The following is a 19,177-nucleotide window of genomic DNA, read 5'->3' as shown; positions in this document are numbered from 1 at the left end:
GTGAATAAAATATTTAAGATCAATAGTGTCCTGTTCTCTGAAATGGACAAATACATTCGGAGTGTTTTAGTCCCTCAGCAATTTGTCTGTTAAATACCTGCCAGTGTTTATGTGACAGGAAATTCTCTAAAGTTCTGTTGGTAATCTGACAGGCTTTGGTACTCTTAAGCCAGTAAACAATAGAACTGTAGCTACTAAAAGTACTGCAATTCTCGCTCTTCAAATAAGCCAAAGATGGGCAGTCATGGCGTTTTGAATGGTTATCCAATATTATCTTAATCTTCCTATCGTCTATAGGACGAATTGCCTCTCTGTACCTTTGTTGCTGTTGCCCTGTATCTTTCATTTGGATGACCCTGTGTTTCTTTTGTAAACTCTCCAATCTTGTGACTCTACTAAGCTGCTAGGCTGGGCTGCACCAAACTATCTCCTGAGTGAGGCTGGCTACTATCCCCTGAGTTCAGGTTCTGTCATGACTGCCTGTGTTGGCAGTAGATGTATAGTACATGGGTGTAGGTGCATTGCACTTCTTTCTGTGTAAGTAGACTATCCTCTTCTCCCCTCTCCTCTTTTTTTCTCCCCTCTCTTTTTCTCCTTTTTTTTCTTTCTTTTTTTCTCTCCTCTCTTCATAAGGGGCTGTCTAAGCCCTATGACTTGGATTCCTAGCCTTCATCGTGGGCTGGATATGGCTGCACTATTTTCCAGGTCTACCTCATTGAAACTTGTTCTGTCTGCCCGGCTATGCTCCTGTGTCCAAACTACTTAAAGGTTTTAATAAGCAGGATCCAGTCTTGCCCTCCCCTCTACCTGGTCATAGTCATCCTTATCCTTTGTAACAGAAAACATTTCAGATGTATTATTTAAAATTAGGGGTTACTCCATGCTTTGCAAGTGTATTCTAGGGTATTTTTTCAATTGGTGTAAGCTAGGGAAGTTTACTCTGCAAACCAGTTAATATACATCAAAATAGATGCAGGCCTTGAAGTTCTATATATCGTATTGGGAATAAGTAGTGTGGCAAACATTCGGGTGCAATTTCATAACTAAGATAAACCAAAGAGTTCAATAAATGTCATCTAATGAGAAAAGAATGACTATTATTTAAGATAGTATGGTTGGAGGGGGAATGTTTGTGAAAAGTTGCCATATTGAAAGTGTTCTAAATGAATGTTGGTATACTGTAACTATGGATGTTGCTGCAATTCCCTTAATTTGATGTATTTGTTTAGAGTTAATGTGCCTCTTTTTTGCAGAATGCAGAAAGCTGGAATCCCTTGTCCTGAAGTAGTGATGCTCAAGAAACATGTTCTGGTGATGTCTTTCATTGGCCAGGATCAGGTCCCAGCCCCCAAACTCAAGGAGGTTAAACTGAACGGAGAAGACATGAAACAAGCTTACTATCAGGTTCTTTATGTAAGTTGCTCATACCCACTTCTTTGTTTACCTCCTAGGATAGACCTGGATCGTAGAATAATATAATGGTGTACCTCTATCTAGACTTGATTTTTTTTTTTTTTTGACAACTTGTGGAAGGGCCATCATGCTACTTAGTCTTTTTTTTAAATAGGGTTTAATGATGTGGCAAAAGCGAATAAGTTAAATCCGTTTTGTTTGGTGTTTTGTCAGTAGGAGCTTAACGAGGTCTTAGCCATTTAACCATTTTATGGGGTATGCATGTATTCGTAAAACAATAAATTGGTCTCCTTAGCTGAGATTTAAAGTATACACATTTTTACACTGTACTATATCTTATGCTGAAAATCTCATTTTGATATGTGTGTTAAATTTTGCTGCGTTCTTGTCTAAAGTGGTTCTGCCATTTTCCAAAAATCCACAAGGCTTTGCATCAGGTTAATGTGTCTTCATTGCCTTATGCTCCAGTAAAATCATGATCTGGTTCTTCTATAGTGCTTTGCCCAATGCTTTAAATTCTGTTATTACTAACTTGGAATGGCTACTCTTTGATAAAAAGCCTTGTTTGACACTGCCGATTTTGAAATCTGTGGCCCAAAATTTAAGAGTGGTAAATAAAGCAACAAACATTAAGGCTAGATATGTTACTTGTATGTGGTTACGTGATGTCTGAACGTATAGTATGCGAGTCCAACAATATATTTCTCCATAATCGACTCCATATAGTATTGCCATTACCCTGGTCAAAGAAATGCTTTTGCTTATTCTGTTCTTTTCTAATTTGTTGGAGCTGGTTTCCCATGCTCTCTGTAATAATTGTTTCGTTACCGGTGACAGTGGTAATTTGGTTTAATGTATTTCTCCCTCTTATTTCCACTCCACAACCCTTTGCAGATGATGCAGCAGTTGTACAATGAGTGCAATCTGGTCCATGCTGATTTGAGTGAATACAATATGCTGTGGCATGCTGGGAAGGTGAGTACTTTACTGTTCAAGTTTACCATGATAACCGAAACGTTTTCTGAATAATCATTGGGAGCACTGAAACGATTATTATTTTTGTAGGTATGGCTCATTGATGTGAGTCAGTCTGTTGAGCCCACTCATCCTCATGGATTGGAATTTCTCTTCAGGGACTGCAGAAATGTCTCCCAGGTAAGATGATTCCTGTTCAGTTACAGACATTCTGTACCTGCCATCTGTGTAAACAACATTGCAGTACCTATGTAAAAGTTAGATTTCATCCTCACCAAAACACTTACTGATAACCTGTTCAGTGATTTGAATTGTGTTTGCTTTTTGTTTGAAATTTGTATCCTATAATCTCCTCTTGCTGCTGTGTTTTCCTACTCCTTCCCACTCTTAAGATACAACTAGCCAACTCCCCCTGTACCTGCAGCTCCCCCTGTACCTGCAGCTCCCCCTGTACCTGCAGCTCCCCCTGTACCTGCAGATCCCCCTGTACCTGCAGCTTCCCCCTCTTCATCAGTGCTTTCATTTTATTGCACGAGGATAGGGCTAATGCTTGTTAACGAGTGCACTTCCCAGTCAAGTCCGTAGTAAGTTCTCCACACCTTTCTGAATTTCCACGACACCCTCTCGGGTGTGGAATTTAATAAAATATCTACTTGTCCATGGGGCCAATTGCTTCATAAATCTACTTGTCTTGTAACAAAATCCCTTTGTCCCTTTGGTGCCATGTAGTGCGGCGCCAAATTATGGCAGCCATCTCATTATAGAAGAGCTCTTATATAGCCTCTCTGATAATGTCAGGGCTCATACCATAGTAGTGTTTGAATACTAGCAATCCACTTATTTTGCCACGTTTCCGCAGAGCTACATACTGGGGCTGAAGGTAGTGGTAAGCAATTGTTCAATGGTTGGAATGCCCTTTTTTGAGTCTGTGCAAACCTACTAACTTGCATGTTTAAAGGGTTTACAAAAACTCGTCTCTAATCCTTTCCCATACTGAGAAATGTTGGAAATTTACTCCTGACAATGTAGACGTAAACCTTCTTCCAGAGTTGGTGAAAAAAGTGATTGGCGGGAAAGTGAACTTGCAGACATAAATTCTTGCATGAACAAATCTGCACATGTATATATACTCGTGCTAAAATGTAGTTCACAAATATTTTCTAGAAGTAGCATTTCTTGTCCTACTTCCGTATATTCTTGGGAATTCACAAAAGCCATATAGGTGCTCTTAATGCAAGAACATATATCATGGGTGCACATTTGAGACTCTTTATTAATTGAGCCCCTAATTTGGTCTGACGTTAACCATGACCTCTTGTGTTTATTAAAATTCTCTCTCGCTCTCTCTCTGCATCGGCTGGCTTCATTGTGAGTGACGGCATAATGCTCTTTCACAAGGAGCATATCGGCACACAAAGTACTTTTGTTCAGTGTCAGTAGCTACTGTGGCAGTGTGTGCTTTTTGAGACCAAAAACTATTTTCGCTTTTGCCAGGGTTTGTCATAATGGTGAGGGCCTGGCAGCTCCCACACCAATAAGGTTTTACAAAAACCATTCCAAAACAAGTCAAACATTGACAAAACTAAAGTTGACCCCAATTTCAGACCTACTGGCTTTGCCAATGCTTGTTTATTTTTAAGTTTCCCATAATCTTATTGAAACTGGTTACACTGATTTTCCATTATGAATATTTTTGGAAAATACTAGCATGCATCAACACATTTTTCTAAATGATGCTGCAAAGAAATGGGACCAGAAATTTTACAGTAGTTTTAGCAAACTTTTTTTCCCTAATTTCATTTTTTTTTAATGAACATTTTATTGTGAAAGCAAAGAATCATCAATCTCCCTTTCAAGCGTCTGCAAATATTTGCATCTAATCGGAGCATTCTGGGAGTATTATACATAGTATCATATTGTTAAACTTTGAAAACGTGTGTACACATTTTTATACAGGGACCACTGTCAGAAGTGCAGTCAGTGTTTACAACATTTACTAAGAGCACTCACCCTAACAAAGGCATTCAAATAATGAACCATAAATACAAGTTTGAACGGCATTAACATATGGACACAAATATTACCTTAACTGTAGACAGAGCCCTTCCCTGATCCATATTATGGTACTGGAAACTGCCAGCCAAAGGGTTTGTGCTGCAGGGGGGTTTGACCTACTTGTCCCAAGGACAAAATGCACATGAAAACTTGTTGCCCTTGACCCCAAACAAAATGTACCGGGCATCAGGCTATAGGAATTCCACATCCCCGCCCTCTCCCTTCATATTGTAAGCACTTCAAAAAGTATGCTGCAACTAAGCTAATGTGGAAAGAAAACATGAATATTTGTATGGGTGCCGAAACTCTACTTGTTATTCATGCCCTTGTGCCATATTAGCTTACTTGTTACTCCACATTTTGTCAAAGAATCCCCATTGGAGTAGAGGAGCTACACTCCTGCAGCCACAGGCACCAGAGAAGCAAGACCCAGTACAGTGACCTGCCGCCTATGGAATCTACCAATGCAGCAGCCGCCCAGGGAGAGGTAGCAGTGCTCCCACAGGTCAGATCCGTACTCCCTCCAAGTGTGGGTATGACTGGACCAACCAGAGTTGCAGAGTCAATCCCTAGGGTACTGGACCCCTTGCAGTAGCCAAGGCTTGTGTCCAGACCAGACACCAGCACTGAGGAAGACCCACCTGCCCGTCTGGACTTCAGGGACAGTGAGACCCACATCAGTGGCCCAGCTGTCCTGTTTACCTCTCTGAAGCAGAAACCAAGACAAAGAGAATCTGAGACCACTGTCACCCGATGCCTCAAAGCACCTGTGCAACTCAGTCCAAGGTAGGTGACTGTGCCAACTGGGTCCCAGACCGACAAGCGCCAACCCCAAGCTTGGGTTTGCCCAGACTGGACTTCCAGTCTCCACCTGCAGCCTCTTTCTGCAGGCCCCGCCCCAATCGTGAGAGACTTCTGCACCAAAATCCGACCCCAAAAGGCACCACTGCACCAGAGCCCCACAGCCTGAGGAGAAGTGGACCAAGGATGTCCCTGTGTGCCCGAGGATCTCAAGGGTCAAGCACCCCCCTCTCCCCTGTGGATCCCCCCCATACTAGTGCCCCAGTCTCTGCTTGCTGCCTCTTTGTAATCGGACCGTTCTCCCATTGAAGAGAATGGGACCCCGGGCGCCATGACACACCTCTGCACTGGGTGCCTCTGGCTTTTGGTCCACTATATAAAGAACCAGCATCCTACAACAGTTCAGTTGGGAAGCCCGTGGGCCCTAGGCATATGTCTATTTGTCATCCATTTCAGGGCTTCAGAAATTTCATCCAGGGTTAGATCTACTTCTGTGCACTTCTATTTTCTACCTCCAATGTTGGCATAGGAACTCTGATATTCCTTTCTTTGACAGTCCGTCTAGCTTGGTACGGATCATGGTAGTTTTGTGCAAACACCAATGCAATCCCTCAGTCATCTTTAATCATAGTGCCATCTTCTTGTATAATTTCTCCCACCTATCTGGTCTCTTCTGTTTTCCCTAGCCAGGCTAGAAGGCGGTCCTTCCTATCCCTTCCTCCGTGTCGCGAGGTAATACTGCCTAGCTGGTATTTAGACAGAATATCAGAAATATAGTGGAGCAAAATATCGTGTCAAGAATATCTAGGACACAAATATCATGAATATAAGCTTCTGTAGGTAAACTAAGTTTTACTATATACAACTCCATAGATATGTACCTTGACAATATAGATATCTTTAAGGTTCGTAAATGTGTTTAGAATAGTAAATCTAGATCTATTTGCACTAACCATCTGGATACTCTGTTATGTCCACACAATATTTCTGTTTCCTATATTCTGTCAGTGATCCAGCTAGACTGTTCATTCTTCAATGGATCGTCTTTTCATAGTTGATAAATTGAGTCCAAGTAAAGTGAAGGTTAGCTTCCCCCCGATAGTCATCAATCTCCACCTGTTCTTATATTGTTAGCTCAAAAGTGGGCTAAAATTAAATTTTAGTCATTAAGTTTTGAGATCCACCCCTTCGCCCGGTTAGACTGTTCCATGTTCAAATAGAGAGGACTATTCATGTTTAAGAATCTCTTATTGATAGCAACTTTTGAATGGGAGTTGAGTGCATTTACATGCCATAAAAATGACAAATATGTGGTATTAAGCACTATATAAAAATAGTTACATCATTACCCCATTGTGGAGAAGAAAATGGTGCTTGCTTTTAGACTGGCGCAATCATCTGATAATGTCCCAACAGGGTTTTGAGCACCAGCCACACATCAAACCAGGTTTGGTTGATTTATTTGTGTTTGAATGTAGTGAAGCGTGATTTTAATAAGCGAACTGATTTATTATTTTTTCCTCGTCCTTGGAGTTGCACATGCAGAGGAGGTTAGTCACACCCAAGCAATCTAAACTGAAGAGACTGTTGTTGCTCTGCATGCTTTGAACTCTCTTCCCCTTCAATTCCACCTCATGGATGCTTAAAGGAACAGCACCCTCAAAGCACACTGCAATCCTGGGTTTCAGCATTCGTGTTTAATACTTTGGATTTGCATTTTAGTAGTAAAAATACATGCATACAGTGTAAGGTGCCCAGTGGGCAGGCAAAGTAACCCCCCCCCCCCCCTACAGTGGCCTTCCAGCCCCATCTAACCAGTACACATTTTCACTCCTATTTTGTACAGTGACAAATATTCATATTGTTTTCACCCAAGCTGTGATAGCATTACATCTGGAGAGGTCATAATTTTTCTCAACAATTCCCACAAATGCTCAACCTCTTCTCTAGACTTTGGGTCAGCACGCTTCTTCAACATAGCTTAGCAATTTCTCCAGCGTTCTTGCACATCATCTGCCACTTTACTTTTTAGTGAGGGAATCTTCCCGCTGAATTGTGTGTGGCTACTTTCCATTCTCCCAGACTCTCCTAAAATTCGCCGATCTGGAGCAGCTGTGACTTAATCTAGTTTGTGGTGAGTCCTAAGGCTGCAGCAAACTTCCTTAACTTTTCTAATGGGCGTTTTGCCAGGCGCACAGTGGCTCTCTCAGGGTCCCACATTTATACCAATGTGTTATCCACATGCATGACCTTCCCTACTTGTAGTCCCCAGTCATATATCTGGAGTCTAATTATAGTTGCTAGTGGTTCCACCACTAGAGCAAATAGGATACGTTGGTGACGGGGGCAGCCCTGCCTGGTTCTCCTCTCTATCGTCCTTTTTTTTTTTTCCTGGCAGTCCACACAGTCCAACAGGCAATTTATAAAGTATCTTTATCAATGCCATAATAGGGGCCAAATTTGTAACAGTGCAGTGTCGCAAGCAGAACATCCCATCCAGCTTTGTTCAGGGCCTTCTCTATATTGAGCATTGCCGCCACAAACCTCCCTTCGACAGTCTCTGAAAGCTTTTTAATTGTTCCAGTCATCACAGGTTACGCACAGTCTTTCTTTGAGGGATAAATTACTCTAAGCAGTCCATTTACAATGACTTCACTCTGGATTTTCAGGTCCACGTTGAGCGTAGACCTAGAACGGTATGAGCTGCAGTCCATAGGATGCCTATCCAGTGTGGGTACTTTTAGGATCATTGGCTCCTTCATTGTACCTCCATATGTGCTTCTAGCAACCTGTCCATCAGTATACTACTGCTGCGTTGATAAATTTCAGTTGGGGGCTGTTAGACCTGTCAGCCCTTTGGGTGGTCCCTCCTCATCATTATTTATTTTGTCCCACTTTTGCCTCAAACCCTGTTATAATTTTTCCTTTTTGGGAACCACCAGACTTTTTAGTGTTGATGCAGGGTCAGGGAGCCATTTTCCCTACCCCTGGAACTTCTGTCTGAGGGCCTGAGACGCAAAATGGTGGCCACCCATTGTCACCTGTGACATCACCAGAACCCACTGGAGGATTCTAGAACCTTCTGTAACATTCTAGAACCCTGTGACAGTGGGAGGCAGTTTAGAATGTTGGGAGGCCATCTCAGAGTGGCAGTTGGCATCTGACTGGAGGAGAGAGAGGACAGAGATAGAAGGAGGTCGGAGTAAGGCAGCAGAGGTGGAAACCAGTGCTTGGAGTGGGGTCCAGAAACCCACCCTTGATGCTAGTCTCTACTGACCAAGCCCAACCTAAAGCCCTGTGTGGGACCAAGACCAGAAGAACCATCTTAAGGAACTGAACATTTGAAACAGGCCTTAAAGAGGAAGAACAGCAAGTTCCTAACCTGTTCAGTGGTGTCCACGTGGAGTCCTGACGTCGAAGCCTGGAGACCTGGGGCCTGAGGTAGAGAAGCGGCGCTGACAGAAGGCAGACGTCGTACCCAGAGCCGCCAGAGGTCGAGTGAGGGCGCCGACGGAGGTCGTGGAGAGGCGCCGGAGGTCTAGTGGAGATTCGGTCGAGGTGAGGGCGCCGACGGAGGTCGTGGAGAGGCGCCGGAGGTCGAGTGAGGAGTCACCTGAGGTCGAGGTGAGGCGTCGACGGGGGAGTGAAGTCCGCCCACCGGAGTCGCCGGAAACTGAGGTGGTGCGCCGGAGGTCAGGAGTGGAGATCGCACTCCGGAGACAACCGGAAGCGGGGAGGCCGTGTCCCTGCGACGCCGGAAGACGACATCGAGTCGAGACCGCCCAGCGACATCGAGCCGGAGCCGCCTCACGACATCGACACGGCGCCGAGCGGAGCCGATCATCGTGAAAGGGGCAGTAAGTGGTAGAGGGGGCGTCTGAGGCCCCGTGGAGCCCTAAAAGACCATTCTAGGGGCTAGAGGGGTGTTAGAACCAGCCTGGGAGTGCCAGGGGTGAACTGAGACTGGTGCAGTGACATCCATTAAGGGCTGTGTAGTTTGGAGGGCCAGATCTTTAGGTTACCCTGGTTCTGCCTCAGCTTAGGCCCCAGCCTTGACCAATCTAGGTGGGACACCCCCATGCCATCCAAATGACCACAAGCTGTATATGGGCAAAGTAAGACCAAGTTACCTCATGAAAGTGATCTGATCTGTAACTGTCATTGATTGCTTTACTTTATTTATTGCAGGTGCTTTATTTATTGTCTTCCACTAATTTATTCCTGCACTGTATTTATTGTCTGACTGTATTTATTTGCCGTCTGTATTTATTGCACATCTATTTATTCTTTGCTTAATGATGACCTGAACCTATTTATGGAAAGTCCAAAGTAGCATTGTTTATTTGACCTGCTCTTTTAAAGGAAAATCCTATTGTACTGTATTTATGTTATGAAACCTGCAACTAAGAGAAAATAAGATAAAGACATATATATTTTCATCTTGTCTTCCATAATTTTTACGGTGTAGTGTCGTTTTTGGAACGGATGAACGCATGGTTATTGTGAGGGTGTGACGTACGCTTAACACGGTGCCTGACCCCCAACCGCTCGAGCCAAGCTACCACTGTGCTGGGAACCTGGTGACTGCTAACCCGGTTGCCCGGTTTCCAACAGGGGCCCATTTGTGGCTGATGTTTTGCCTGTCTTCATTTCTGATATATCTAACATTAAATTCTCTGTAGGTAACGTTTCTTAATGTTCTTTTGTCAAACATCGCAGGTTAGCCTGCCCCAGAAAGTTGTCTGTCTCAGTCCTTTGTTTAAATTTAATTTTACAGCACAGTATAGCGAGTTGAAAGCTTTCTGTAATTTTCTGTAAAGAGACCCTTCTGTGTGCAAATACTGCAGGAATATCCATGGTGTAGAACCTGTAATGTAGATGAGCAACTTCTTTGTGGGTGCTAGGGTGCATGAGGCATTGAGAATTCAAATTGCTAGTATATTTAGACATATTCAAAGTATATAATATGTTGGAGGTTAGATGCCTCAAGGACACTTTGGCAAAGGGCACATACATTATGATTTACTTGAGCCCAGGGGGAAGTGGCACAGCATTAGTAGTGCATCACAGAAATAATCCAGCATATAAAAAGGGATTTCCCTTGATCTACAGGCACCTTTTAGTAGTATTGAGAAGAACCATGATAGCAATGTTATACAGTCGATTTGGGGTGGGGGTATGGTGTGGGGACAGTCCTTTAATTTATGTTCATGCCTCACCATTTAAACTTTACCTTTTGAACTATTTTCAACTCTTTTCAAATTGTTCCCAATTGCCAAAATGTTATATAGGAGATACTTTTTTTTATGTGTTATCAAGAAGCCAATAGATAAATATGTTCTTATAAAATGCAATACAAGTGTTCATATGTTGGTTTTTTGTAATAGTTTTTCCAGAAAGGTGGTGTTCCAGAAGTTCTTAATGATCGGGATCTTTTCAATGCTGTCTCTGGTTTGAATATTACAGCTGATAACGAAGTTGACTTCCTTGTGGAGGTAAGCCTGCCTTAGTAATGCTAAAAATATAATCCAGCTATCCCTGCAGATTAATTTTATTTAAAAAATGGGTAAACTGGGTAAATAATCAATATCAGGAGAGGTGGAATACTTTCTTTTTTAGCACCATCTGTTCAACATTGCGGGTCAAGGTGGGCCAAGACGTTCAGTGTTCTGTGCCCCCCTTCAGCGTCATCACTCCCCCTTAGTGTTTATTAAAGTGATGGTGGTGGTCGCAGCACATCTTCAGAGGTTTGGTATACCAGTCTTTCCCTACCATGACGACTGGCTGTTGAAGGTGGGCTCAACACAATCTGTCCTTGACCAACCTCCAGATGACAGTGAACCTCTTAACTTATTTTGGATTCTTGATCAATGTGCAAAAGTCACATCTGACATCTTTGTAGAGGCTCCTGTTCATCAGAGCCATTCTGGAAACTATGCAGTTCTGAGCCTTCCTTCCAGGCCAGCAAGTCCAGGGCATTCAGACCTTGATACTGATGTTTCAACCTCTGACATGGATCTCCGTGAGAGTCCCTCTGAGACTTGACCATCTGCTTGTAGCTAGATGGCAGATGTGGGATCTCAAGTCTCAGTGGGCTCAGCACCAAGGGAACCTGTCAAATGATATGCAGGTGTCATAAGAGACTGCAGAAGGCTTACAGTAGTGACTGCTCAACCACAATTGCACCAGTGGTAGACCACTCTCCCTACCCCACCCAGGACGGACAGTGGTGACACCTGCATCAGATCTGGGTTGGGGTGGTCAGGGGAGCTGGGCTCCAGCAGAGACTGTTTCACATCAACGTGTTCGAGTCTGTGTTAAAAGACTTCTTCCAACCATCTAAGGGAGGCTAGTCTGGCCCTCACAGACTAGACTACTGCCATGTGGTATTGCAAGAGGCAGGGTAGATTTCTGAGTACTGTGCCAGGAGTCTGTGTGCTCTGGCATTTCCCTCATGATGAACCACCTACTGGGATCTCGAACGCCATGGCGGATAAACTCAGCCAGTGACACCTAGCGGATCACAAATGGCAGTGTTGTATTTTTCCCTCTTTCTCCCACCTGGTACCTTCCATCCACCCCCACCTTCCCTCTTAGCTTGGTAGCGCCCGTAGCTCACCTTAGAATGTTGACATCCTCTTTTTATGAGAGCGGATGGCTTGGAATAAAGTGACAGTTGTTCTTCACATCTCTGCGTGTCAACTTATTACTACACTGGCGACGATCCTGTGAGGGGGACAGGACAAGCCATTTCCCCTTTGTGTTTGCTCTCGAATTGTGGATGATTTGCGGTGCGTTATCAAATTTCCTGCCAGTCGGAGGGTGACGTGTGACAGCCTGGTGTGGCGGTTACTGGTGCGCTACAAGTCATTCAGTCGCACATCGTACTACTAACCTAAGTACGGTGGCTGTTTCCAGAATTCGTCACCTCCGTGAATCTGACTCCTCGCCAGCGAGATCTTTCCTGGACGCACATTCCCTGCGGCTGTTCCACAGGTGACTGATGTGTGACAGCCTAGGTATTGACGGCTACATATCCTCGTTCCGGACGCATATCTCCACAGCGGCTGTTCCTCAGCGTCCCTCCCGGATTATGGACGGCTTCCGGGGTCCTGACTGAAGACGCGCCTACTCGCGTCTCCACACGCCCACAAGCGGGCGGAAAGCTTGAGTCTGCTTCGCGGGGTCCTGTGCCTATCCACGCCTCCACACGCCCTCAAGCGGGCGGAAAGTTTGCTTGTGCTTCGAGGGGTCCTGTTGTCCACGGCAGGTTCTGGCGGGCACTTCCTTATTCTGCCTGATCTGCGGACGCCGGCCTCGTCCTCCACGGGGCGGTAGCTGCTGCAGTATTATTTGGGGGTAATCTCAAGCTGAGACCAGCTTTGGTGTTTCAAGGTACGTCCAGCTGTGGTTCCGCCAAGCATCCTTCGCTGCGGTGCATGTTTTCAGTCAGAAGGTGCAGAGAAAGGAAAATATAAATAAATAAGTTCTCTTTCTCAAAGGTGTGATTTTGGGGATCTTAATGACTCCTTAATTCGTGACCAATTGGTCAGATGCACAAGCAATAGCAAGATCCAAGAGGTTGTTGTAAAAAAAAAAACCATCTTTGGAAGAAGCTGTTTCTATTGCTCAGTCTATTGAACATACGGCAAAGTGCATGAAGGAAATAAAAGTAAATGAAGAAGTGGTTGCAGCAGTTCAGATAGAGGCTCCTAACAGGAATGTATCGAAAGTCAGAAGTAAGAGTGAGTCATCCAGTAAGTTACCAAGAGAACACTCTGATCTCAAATGCTACAGATGTGGGAGCAGCAACCACTTAGCCAACAATACTAGTTGCACAGCTCGCAATGCTCACTGTAAGAAATGTAACAGAAGAGGACATTTAGCTAGAGTGTGCAGGGACAGCGAAAGCAGCCTAGTCAAAGCTATCAATGAAACTAGCGATGATCAGCTTAGATTTGTGTTCCAAGTAAAGAGTTCATGTGGCAGTAATTCTTTTGAATACCCCAAATGCAGTATTTTAATCAACAACAAACATATTGAAATGTTTGCAGACTCATGTTCTCCTTTCACCCTGTTAAACATGGAAGATTACATGAAAATAAAAGGGGATCCAGGTATGCTGATTTCTAAACCTGACATCACACCTCATGGGTATACTAAAGACCCCATTCCGTTGGTGGGTATGGTGGAGACTAAAATTAATTTCAAGGGGAGGTCCACTGTGGGTAAGGTTTACCTGGTCAGCTCTGGTTCAAATCACCTTGGGTGGCGCCACCAGAGAGAACTGGGTATAATTCTTGATCCCAATGGTAGGGAACAGGTCAGTTTGGTCAAAGAAGCAACGGGGGAGTCACCTCTCTGTGACGAATTCCCTCACCTTTTCTCTAATGATCTGGGGTTGTTAAAACACTACCAGCATAAAATAAAGATTAGACAAGGGGCAAAACCTGTTGTACATAAGACTCGCCAAGTTCCCTTACTTTTAAGACAGCCTCTGAAAGAGGAACTTGATAAACTCTGCCATTTAGGTGTTATTCACCCTATTGACGCTTCGGAGTGGGTGTCTCCAATCGTCATAGCTTCAAAAGCCAATGGACAGGGCATTCGCCTCTGCATTGATTTACGCAGCCTTAATGAAAACATCTGGGTCGAACGGTCCCCTCTTCCTAACATCAATGAAATGTTGAGCACCATGGGTAAGGCCAGGTTCTTTTCTGTCATAGACCTGTCAATGGCATATTACCAAGTAGACCTCCACCCGGATTCTAGGCCACTGACCGCATTTGCAACACCGTTTGGCACTTATATGTTACGAAGGATGCCCTTTGGCCTTGCATCGGAGGCTGCTGTCTTCCAAAAAATGATGCAAAGGGTACTGGAGGGAATTCCTAAATGCTTGTGTTTCCAAGACGATGTTTTGGTTTACGGTGCCGATGATGAGGAGCATGACGCCATATTTAGGAAGGTATGTTCCAGGCTGTCGAATGCAGGGTTATCTGTCAAAAAGGAAAAGTGCAAGATTAAAGTCATGGAGGTAGATTATCTGGGACATAATCTTTCTTTTGAGGGGATAAAGCCCAAACTGAGCTTAGTTCAAGCAGTGGAAAACGCACCTTTCCCCACAAATAAGGAGGAGCTTAAGTCCTTCTTAGGGTTGGTGGAGTATATGGCCAAGTTCATCCCCAGGTTCTCAGAAAAATGTGAGTCTCTACGGGAACTGCTGAAAAAAAAAAAGTGAATTCAAATGGGAAGTGATACATTCTGAATCAGTAACTGACTTAAAAAAAGAAATCATTAACTCACGTGCCCTGGGGCCTTTTGACCATAGGAAGAGAACCATCTTATGCACGGATGCCTCCAACAAAGGTCTTGGGGCCACCCTATCTCAGAAAGGGGAGGGGGGAGAAACTATCATCGCCTTTGCCTCCCGCACCTTAAGTCCACCGGAACGGAACTATTCCGTAATTGAGAGGGAGGCATTGGCCTGCTACTGGGCCATTAACCATTTCAAGTTTTTCCTTTGGGGCAGTAAATTTACAGTCCGCATGGACCACAAACCCCTTACGCACATCTTTTCATCCAGAAAATCACTATGTGAATCCCCTAGAATAGCCAAATGGGTTTTAGGGCTGGAGAAATTTAGTTTCAGGATTGAGTACTTGCCAGGCAAGGATAACGTTCTTGCAGACTATTTGTCAAGGTCACCTTTAGCAGTCAACATCGAGGAGGACCCTTTGGATACCCCCATTCTTTCGATCCATCCGCCTTCCTTCTCCAAAGAAGAATGGAATGTCGAAATGAAGAAGGACTCAAAGATGGAGACACTTAAAAGTCTAATCATAAACGGTTGGCCAGATAAATGTGGGGACGTTGTGGAAGGGCTAAAAGAATTCTGGGAAGTCAGGAATGAGCTTACCATTCATGAAAACAAAGTCTACCGCAAGTCCAAAATTGTGCCACCTGAGGCCTTGAGAGACAGGATAATAGACCTTGCCCACGAAGGCCACTTAGGGAGATGCCTCACCAAAAGTAAAGTGAGGAACAGTTTTTGGTTCCCCAAGATGGATTCTAGAGTTGAATTAAAGGTAAAGGACTGCTATAATTGTGCAAAGAGTGACAAAACAAAGTCCCTACATAAGGTTCCACTTTCACCAGTGGAGGTACCAGTCATTCCTTGGACTAAACTGGCCATGGACCTAATTGGCCCCATGGATGCCTTAGGTCCACAGAGAAGGTTCATGTTTGTCCTAGTGGATTACACCTCCCACTGGGTCAATGTCAAATTCACCCCTTCCACTACGACCAAGAACCTCGTTGCCTTTTTGAAATCAGTATTTTCATTTGAAGGTATTCCATCGATCTTAGTAACTGACAATGGGGTGCAATTCACATCTGATGAAATGATGACTTTCTTGAAGAACCATAACATCAAGCATGAGAGAACGGCCCTTTACTGTCCAAAAGCAAATGGGTTAGTAGAGAGGATGAACCGAATGATTAAGGAACATATTCAACTGGCAATGTCTAATGGGTTCAACGTAGACGAATCACTTAAAGACTGTTTGTGGGCTTACCACACGGCACCTAACCTTGTAACTGGTATATCTCCTTTTGTGATTTTAAGAGGGAGAGAACCGGGCACCAAAATGTACCCTCTCTGGCTAGAGGGGGGAAAGACTGTTGACTATGACAGGTCAGAAAGTCAGATTAAGGTGCAGCAACATCAATCCCGCTACAAAGGGTGGTATGATAAGAAACATGGTGTGAAGGAATTCGAACCTATGGTCAATGATGCTGTGTTGATAAAGAAACCCACAAGAGTAAAAGTGGGACAGAGTAAATTTTTCCTTCCACAGAAGGTCAAAGGTATGGGGAAAAATGTGGTACAGTTGGAGGATGGTCCAGTTTGGAGCGGGGACAGAGTAGCTAGATAATCCACCTCCAGGTGTTCTGTGAATTCTGTTATGTTGGGTAAGGAGATGTGTTGTATTTTTCCCTCTTTCTCCCACCTGGTACCTTCCATCCACCCCCACCTTCCCTCTTTCCTTGGTAGCGCCCGTAGCTCACCTTAGAATGTTGACATCCTCTTGTCATGAGAGCGGATGGCTTGGAATAAAGTGACAGTTGTTCTTCACATCTCTGCGTGTCAACTTATTACTATAGGCAGTTCCTTCCAGAGGCGGGCAACAGTATCTTCCAGCAATGCGGAAATCATGGCTCTATCTTTTTGCCATTTCTGAGAATATGAAATGTTAATATTTGTGCTTCCTGGAGTTCCCAATAAAACTCTCCCTTGGAGACACATTCCACATGGAGCGGAGCTCTGGACTTCTGTAAGTCTTTCTGCCTCTCCTGCCTAGAGTTCTGAAGATGATCAGCGGGGCAGAGTCTTGCACCCAAGCCACCCAACCACATATTCATGTGTGGAGATTGAGTGGCAGCAGTTGACTGCTTTCGACCCTCATGATGTCACTTAGGCAGCCAGGTACCCATCTGTTAAAATCTGTCTACTCTGGGCACTGGGATAGGGTTTTGACCTGATGTGGTTCCCACAATCTGGACTCATTACAGGCAAAGCTGTGGATGTCTTGCTTGTGTCTTCCATGGCCCTGCAAGGATTTGCAGTGGGCACTGTTAAAGGTTGTCAGTCCAACCTTTTTAGCGTTTACCGAACCAACCGTCCTGGTTAAGTCGCCAGTTGTGATCCTTTTTCTCAAATGTTTAGTACATATGTTTCCACCGAAACCCTTTGTAATGCCTCATTGGGACCCTAATTTAGTTCTCCTATTCCTTTGTGTAGCACTTTTGAACCGATGCACACCTGTCCTTTGCATCTCCTCTTATTGCGATAACTTGAGCTCCTTACTTGAGTTTTTAGGCTCTTTTCAGTACAACTGCCGTACACCAACTGTTTTCCAGAGAAACTGGTCTTGTGAATCAGAGCGGCATTCCTGCTGAAGGTTGTGACTCCCTTTCATACTGGACAAGCCATTATTATTCCGACATTCTTTGCTCTGGTCTAAGGCAAGAAAAAAAAAAACTGACGCCCGCACACCAGGGTTGCAGTTATAAGGGTGAATGCTGTGTTTGGTTTCTCTTTCTTATTTAATATACTTTATACTAAGAAATGTTCATTGGTAATTAGAAAAAGTTTTGGTATTGAATCCAATCTGAGGAAATGCTTTTATCTTAGAATTCCATACTATGCATGATAAAGATGGACCTACTTATACAAACAGGACTTTTGTTTTGTTTTTGTTTTTTACAACTGTGATTACTGACGTTAACATAGCTAGAACAAATTTTGATTCTAACTTTAGAAATACCAGCATTTTTCACCCTCTCAGATATTGTGTCTGTCTATCTCTCTCCTGACTGGCATTCAGAATCCAAGTGTTTTGTTTTGAGAGCATTTAAACATTGCAAATACTGCACTGTAGTGTTTTGGTTTAACTAAATGGCAGTACAATAAAAGCTAAAATAATTTGATTATGGTGCATTTCTTAAACATTTGAAAAACTAGATGTATACTTTGAAAATAAAACCCACAAGTAAATCTGGGAGAGTTGCTTGCTTCAATCAAAGTGAAAAAATGACTGTCTAGTCTGAATGTTGAACCTTTTAGTAGGGACAAAATACATGTTTGTAAGTTACAATTTTCTCAGGAACTTACCCTAGCTCCGTAGACTGAACTGTCAACCATTTCTCCTACTGACTCGATATTGTATTGGAGGATCTCTCTTCGACCCTTTGTCCTAGTGTGTAAATGGCAAAATGGTCGGGCACTATGTTTCAAGTAAAAACAATTTTTTGTCCTGCAAGGACCGAATATTATTTCCCTTTAACGAGGCCAAAGTGTACCACCTTTACTCGTATAGATTGCTTCTCATGTATAGTCACCAGGATGATTGGAAGCTAGCCAACTCGGATGTCATTTCTAAAGATCATTGATACCAATACTCTAGAGTGTGCACAAAGGCTGTGGTGTCTGCTGATTTTCGGAGGAAAATATCTGTTCTTTCATGTGTAGGGCATTGCTCCAAATATCTTGACGTACTTAAACCCTAGAAACATGCTTATGATCAGCTGGTCAATGACATTTCTCTGTGCCTTTCAACCTAACCCTTTATTTGGTTTGGTGATCGTGTGTAGGCAAGCCAGAACAAAGAAAACGAAAAAGTGATACAGACACAGATGTTCCCCTGGTGAAAGCATCACTCGGGAGCCTGTTGCACTGGCTGGATCTTCTGCCGAGCATACGCCATCTGTTAGTTATTTAAATTCGTGGCCTGGATACTGAATTATTGCAGTATAGACAGTTTAGCCTCCCATGATGGAATGAAGCGAAGTTCTTCCGAACTATCTTATGTTTGCATAAAATAAGTTCTCCATATGGTGTATCGGGAGCATTGATCCAGTGAAGTGCCAAGAAGAAATATTTCCTTTTCTCTTACAACTAGAAAAGCTTGGTTTACAGTTTGAATCTCTAAAAGTACACATGGCATTTTTTGCAGTTTATCGTAAAATCCTTTCTGGCATGTTTTTCTTTAATGTGTCTGTGAATTACTGCATCAGTTATTAGGATACCTGCCACTCTTTGGGTACTTAATATAGTGCTAATAAATTAATTATCCTTTCCTTTCAGACGAAGCAGGAAGTCTGCTTTCCTATTGTCTTTCGTCTACAGGCTGGTTTAGTGAACTAATTTAGCAAATAGACGATGTTGCAAAGGAGTAAGATAACACTAAAAACCCACCCAACCTTCCGTCAAGGCATTTCAAATTATTTTTTCCTTTGTCTATATCAACGGAAAAATCAATGGACACCTTAAATACATAAAGAGCTCTGATGTCCCTTGTAGGCAAAACAAAAGCCATTTTTGCATGTAACCTTTTTGCGCTTATCAATCCATGGCTTGTTAGATTTTCTG

The 19,177-nt window shown here is 43.6% G+C and overlaps 1 protein-coding gene across 2 annotated transcripts in view; it reads left to right on the top strand.

The window, feature by feature from the left end:
• The window catches only part of RIOK3 (RIO kinase 3), a 63,591-nt gene that overhangs the window by 38,882 nt on the left and 5,532 nt on the right, over positions 1 to 19,177 (top strand). The window contains exons 10-13 of one of the 2 annotated variants that reach the window (XR_014961578.1): positions 1,254 to 1,413; positions 2,308 to 2,388; positions 2,479 to 2,829; positions 2,885 to 4,035. Coding sequence is in view for 1 of the 2 variants with exons in the window: in XM_085605760.1 (XP_085461886.1) it covers positions 1,254 to 1,413; positions 2,308 to 2,388; positions 2,479 to 2,568; positions 10,632 to 10,739 (439 nt within the window). In the remaining variant the exon portion in view is untranslated. Of the gene's footprint in view, positions 1 to 1,253; positions 1,414 to 2,307; positions 2,389 to 2,478; positions 2,830 to 2,884; positions 4,036 to 10,631; positions 10,740 to 19,177 lie in introns of those variants that run through there. The other variant, XM_085605760.1, reaches the window with a different exon arrangement.

The sequence above is a fragment of the Triturus cristatus genome, chromosome 5_1, assembly GCF_964204655.1.
Source record: "Triturus cristatus chromosome 5_1, aTriCri1.1, whole genome shotgun sequence".
In the NCBI taxonomy this organism is placed as follows: Eukaryota; Metazoa; Chordata; class Amphibia; order Caudata; family Salamandridae; genus Triturus; species Triturus cristatus.
The sequence above is the reverse complement of the archived record's forward strand: the minus strand, read 5'-3'. Positions and strand labels throughout refer to the sequence as shown.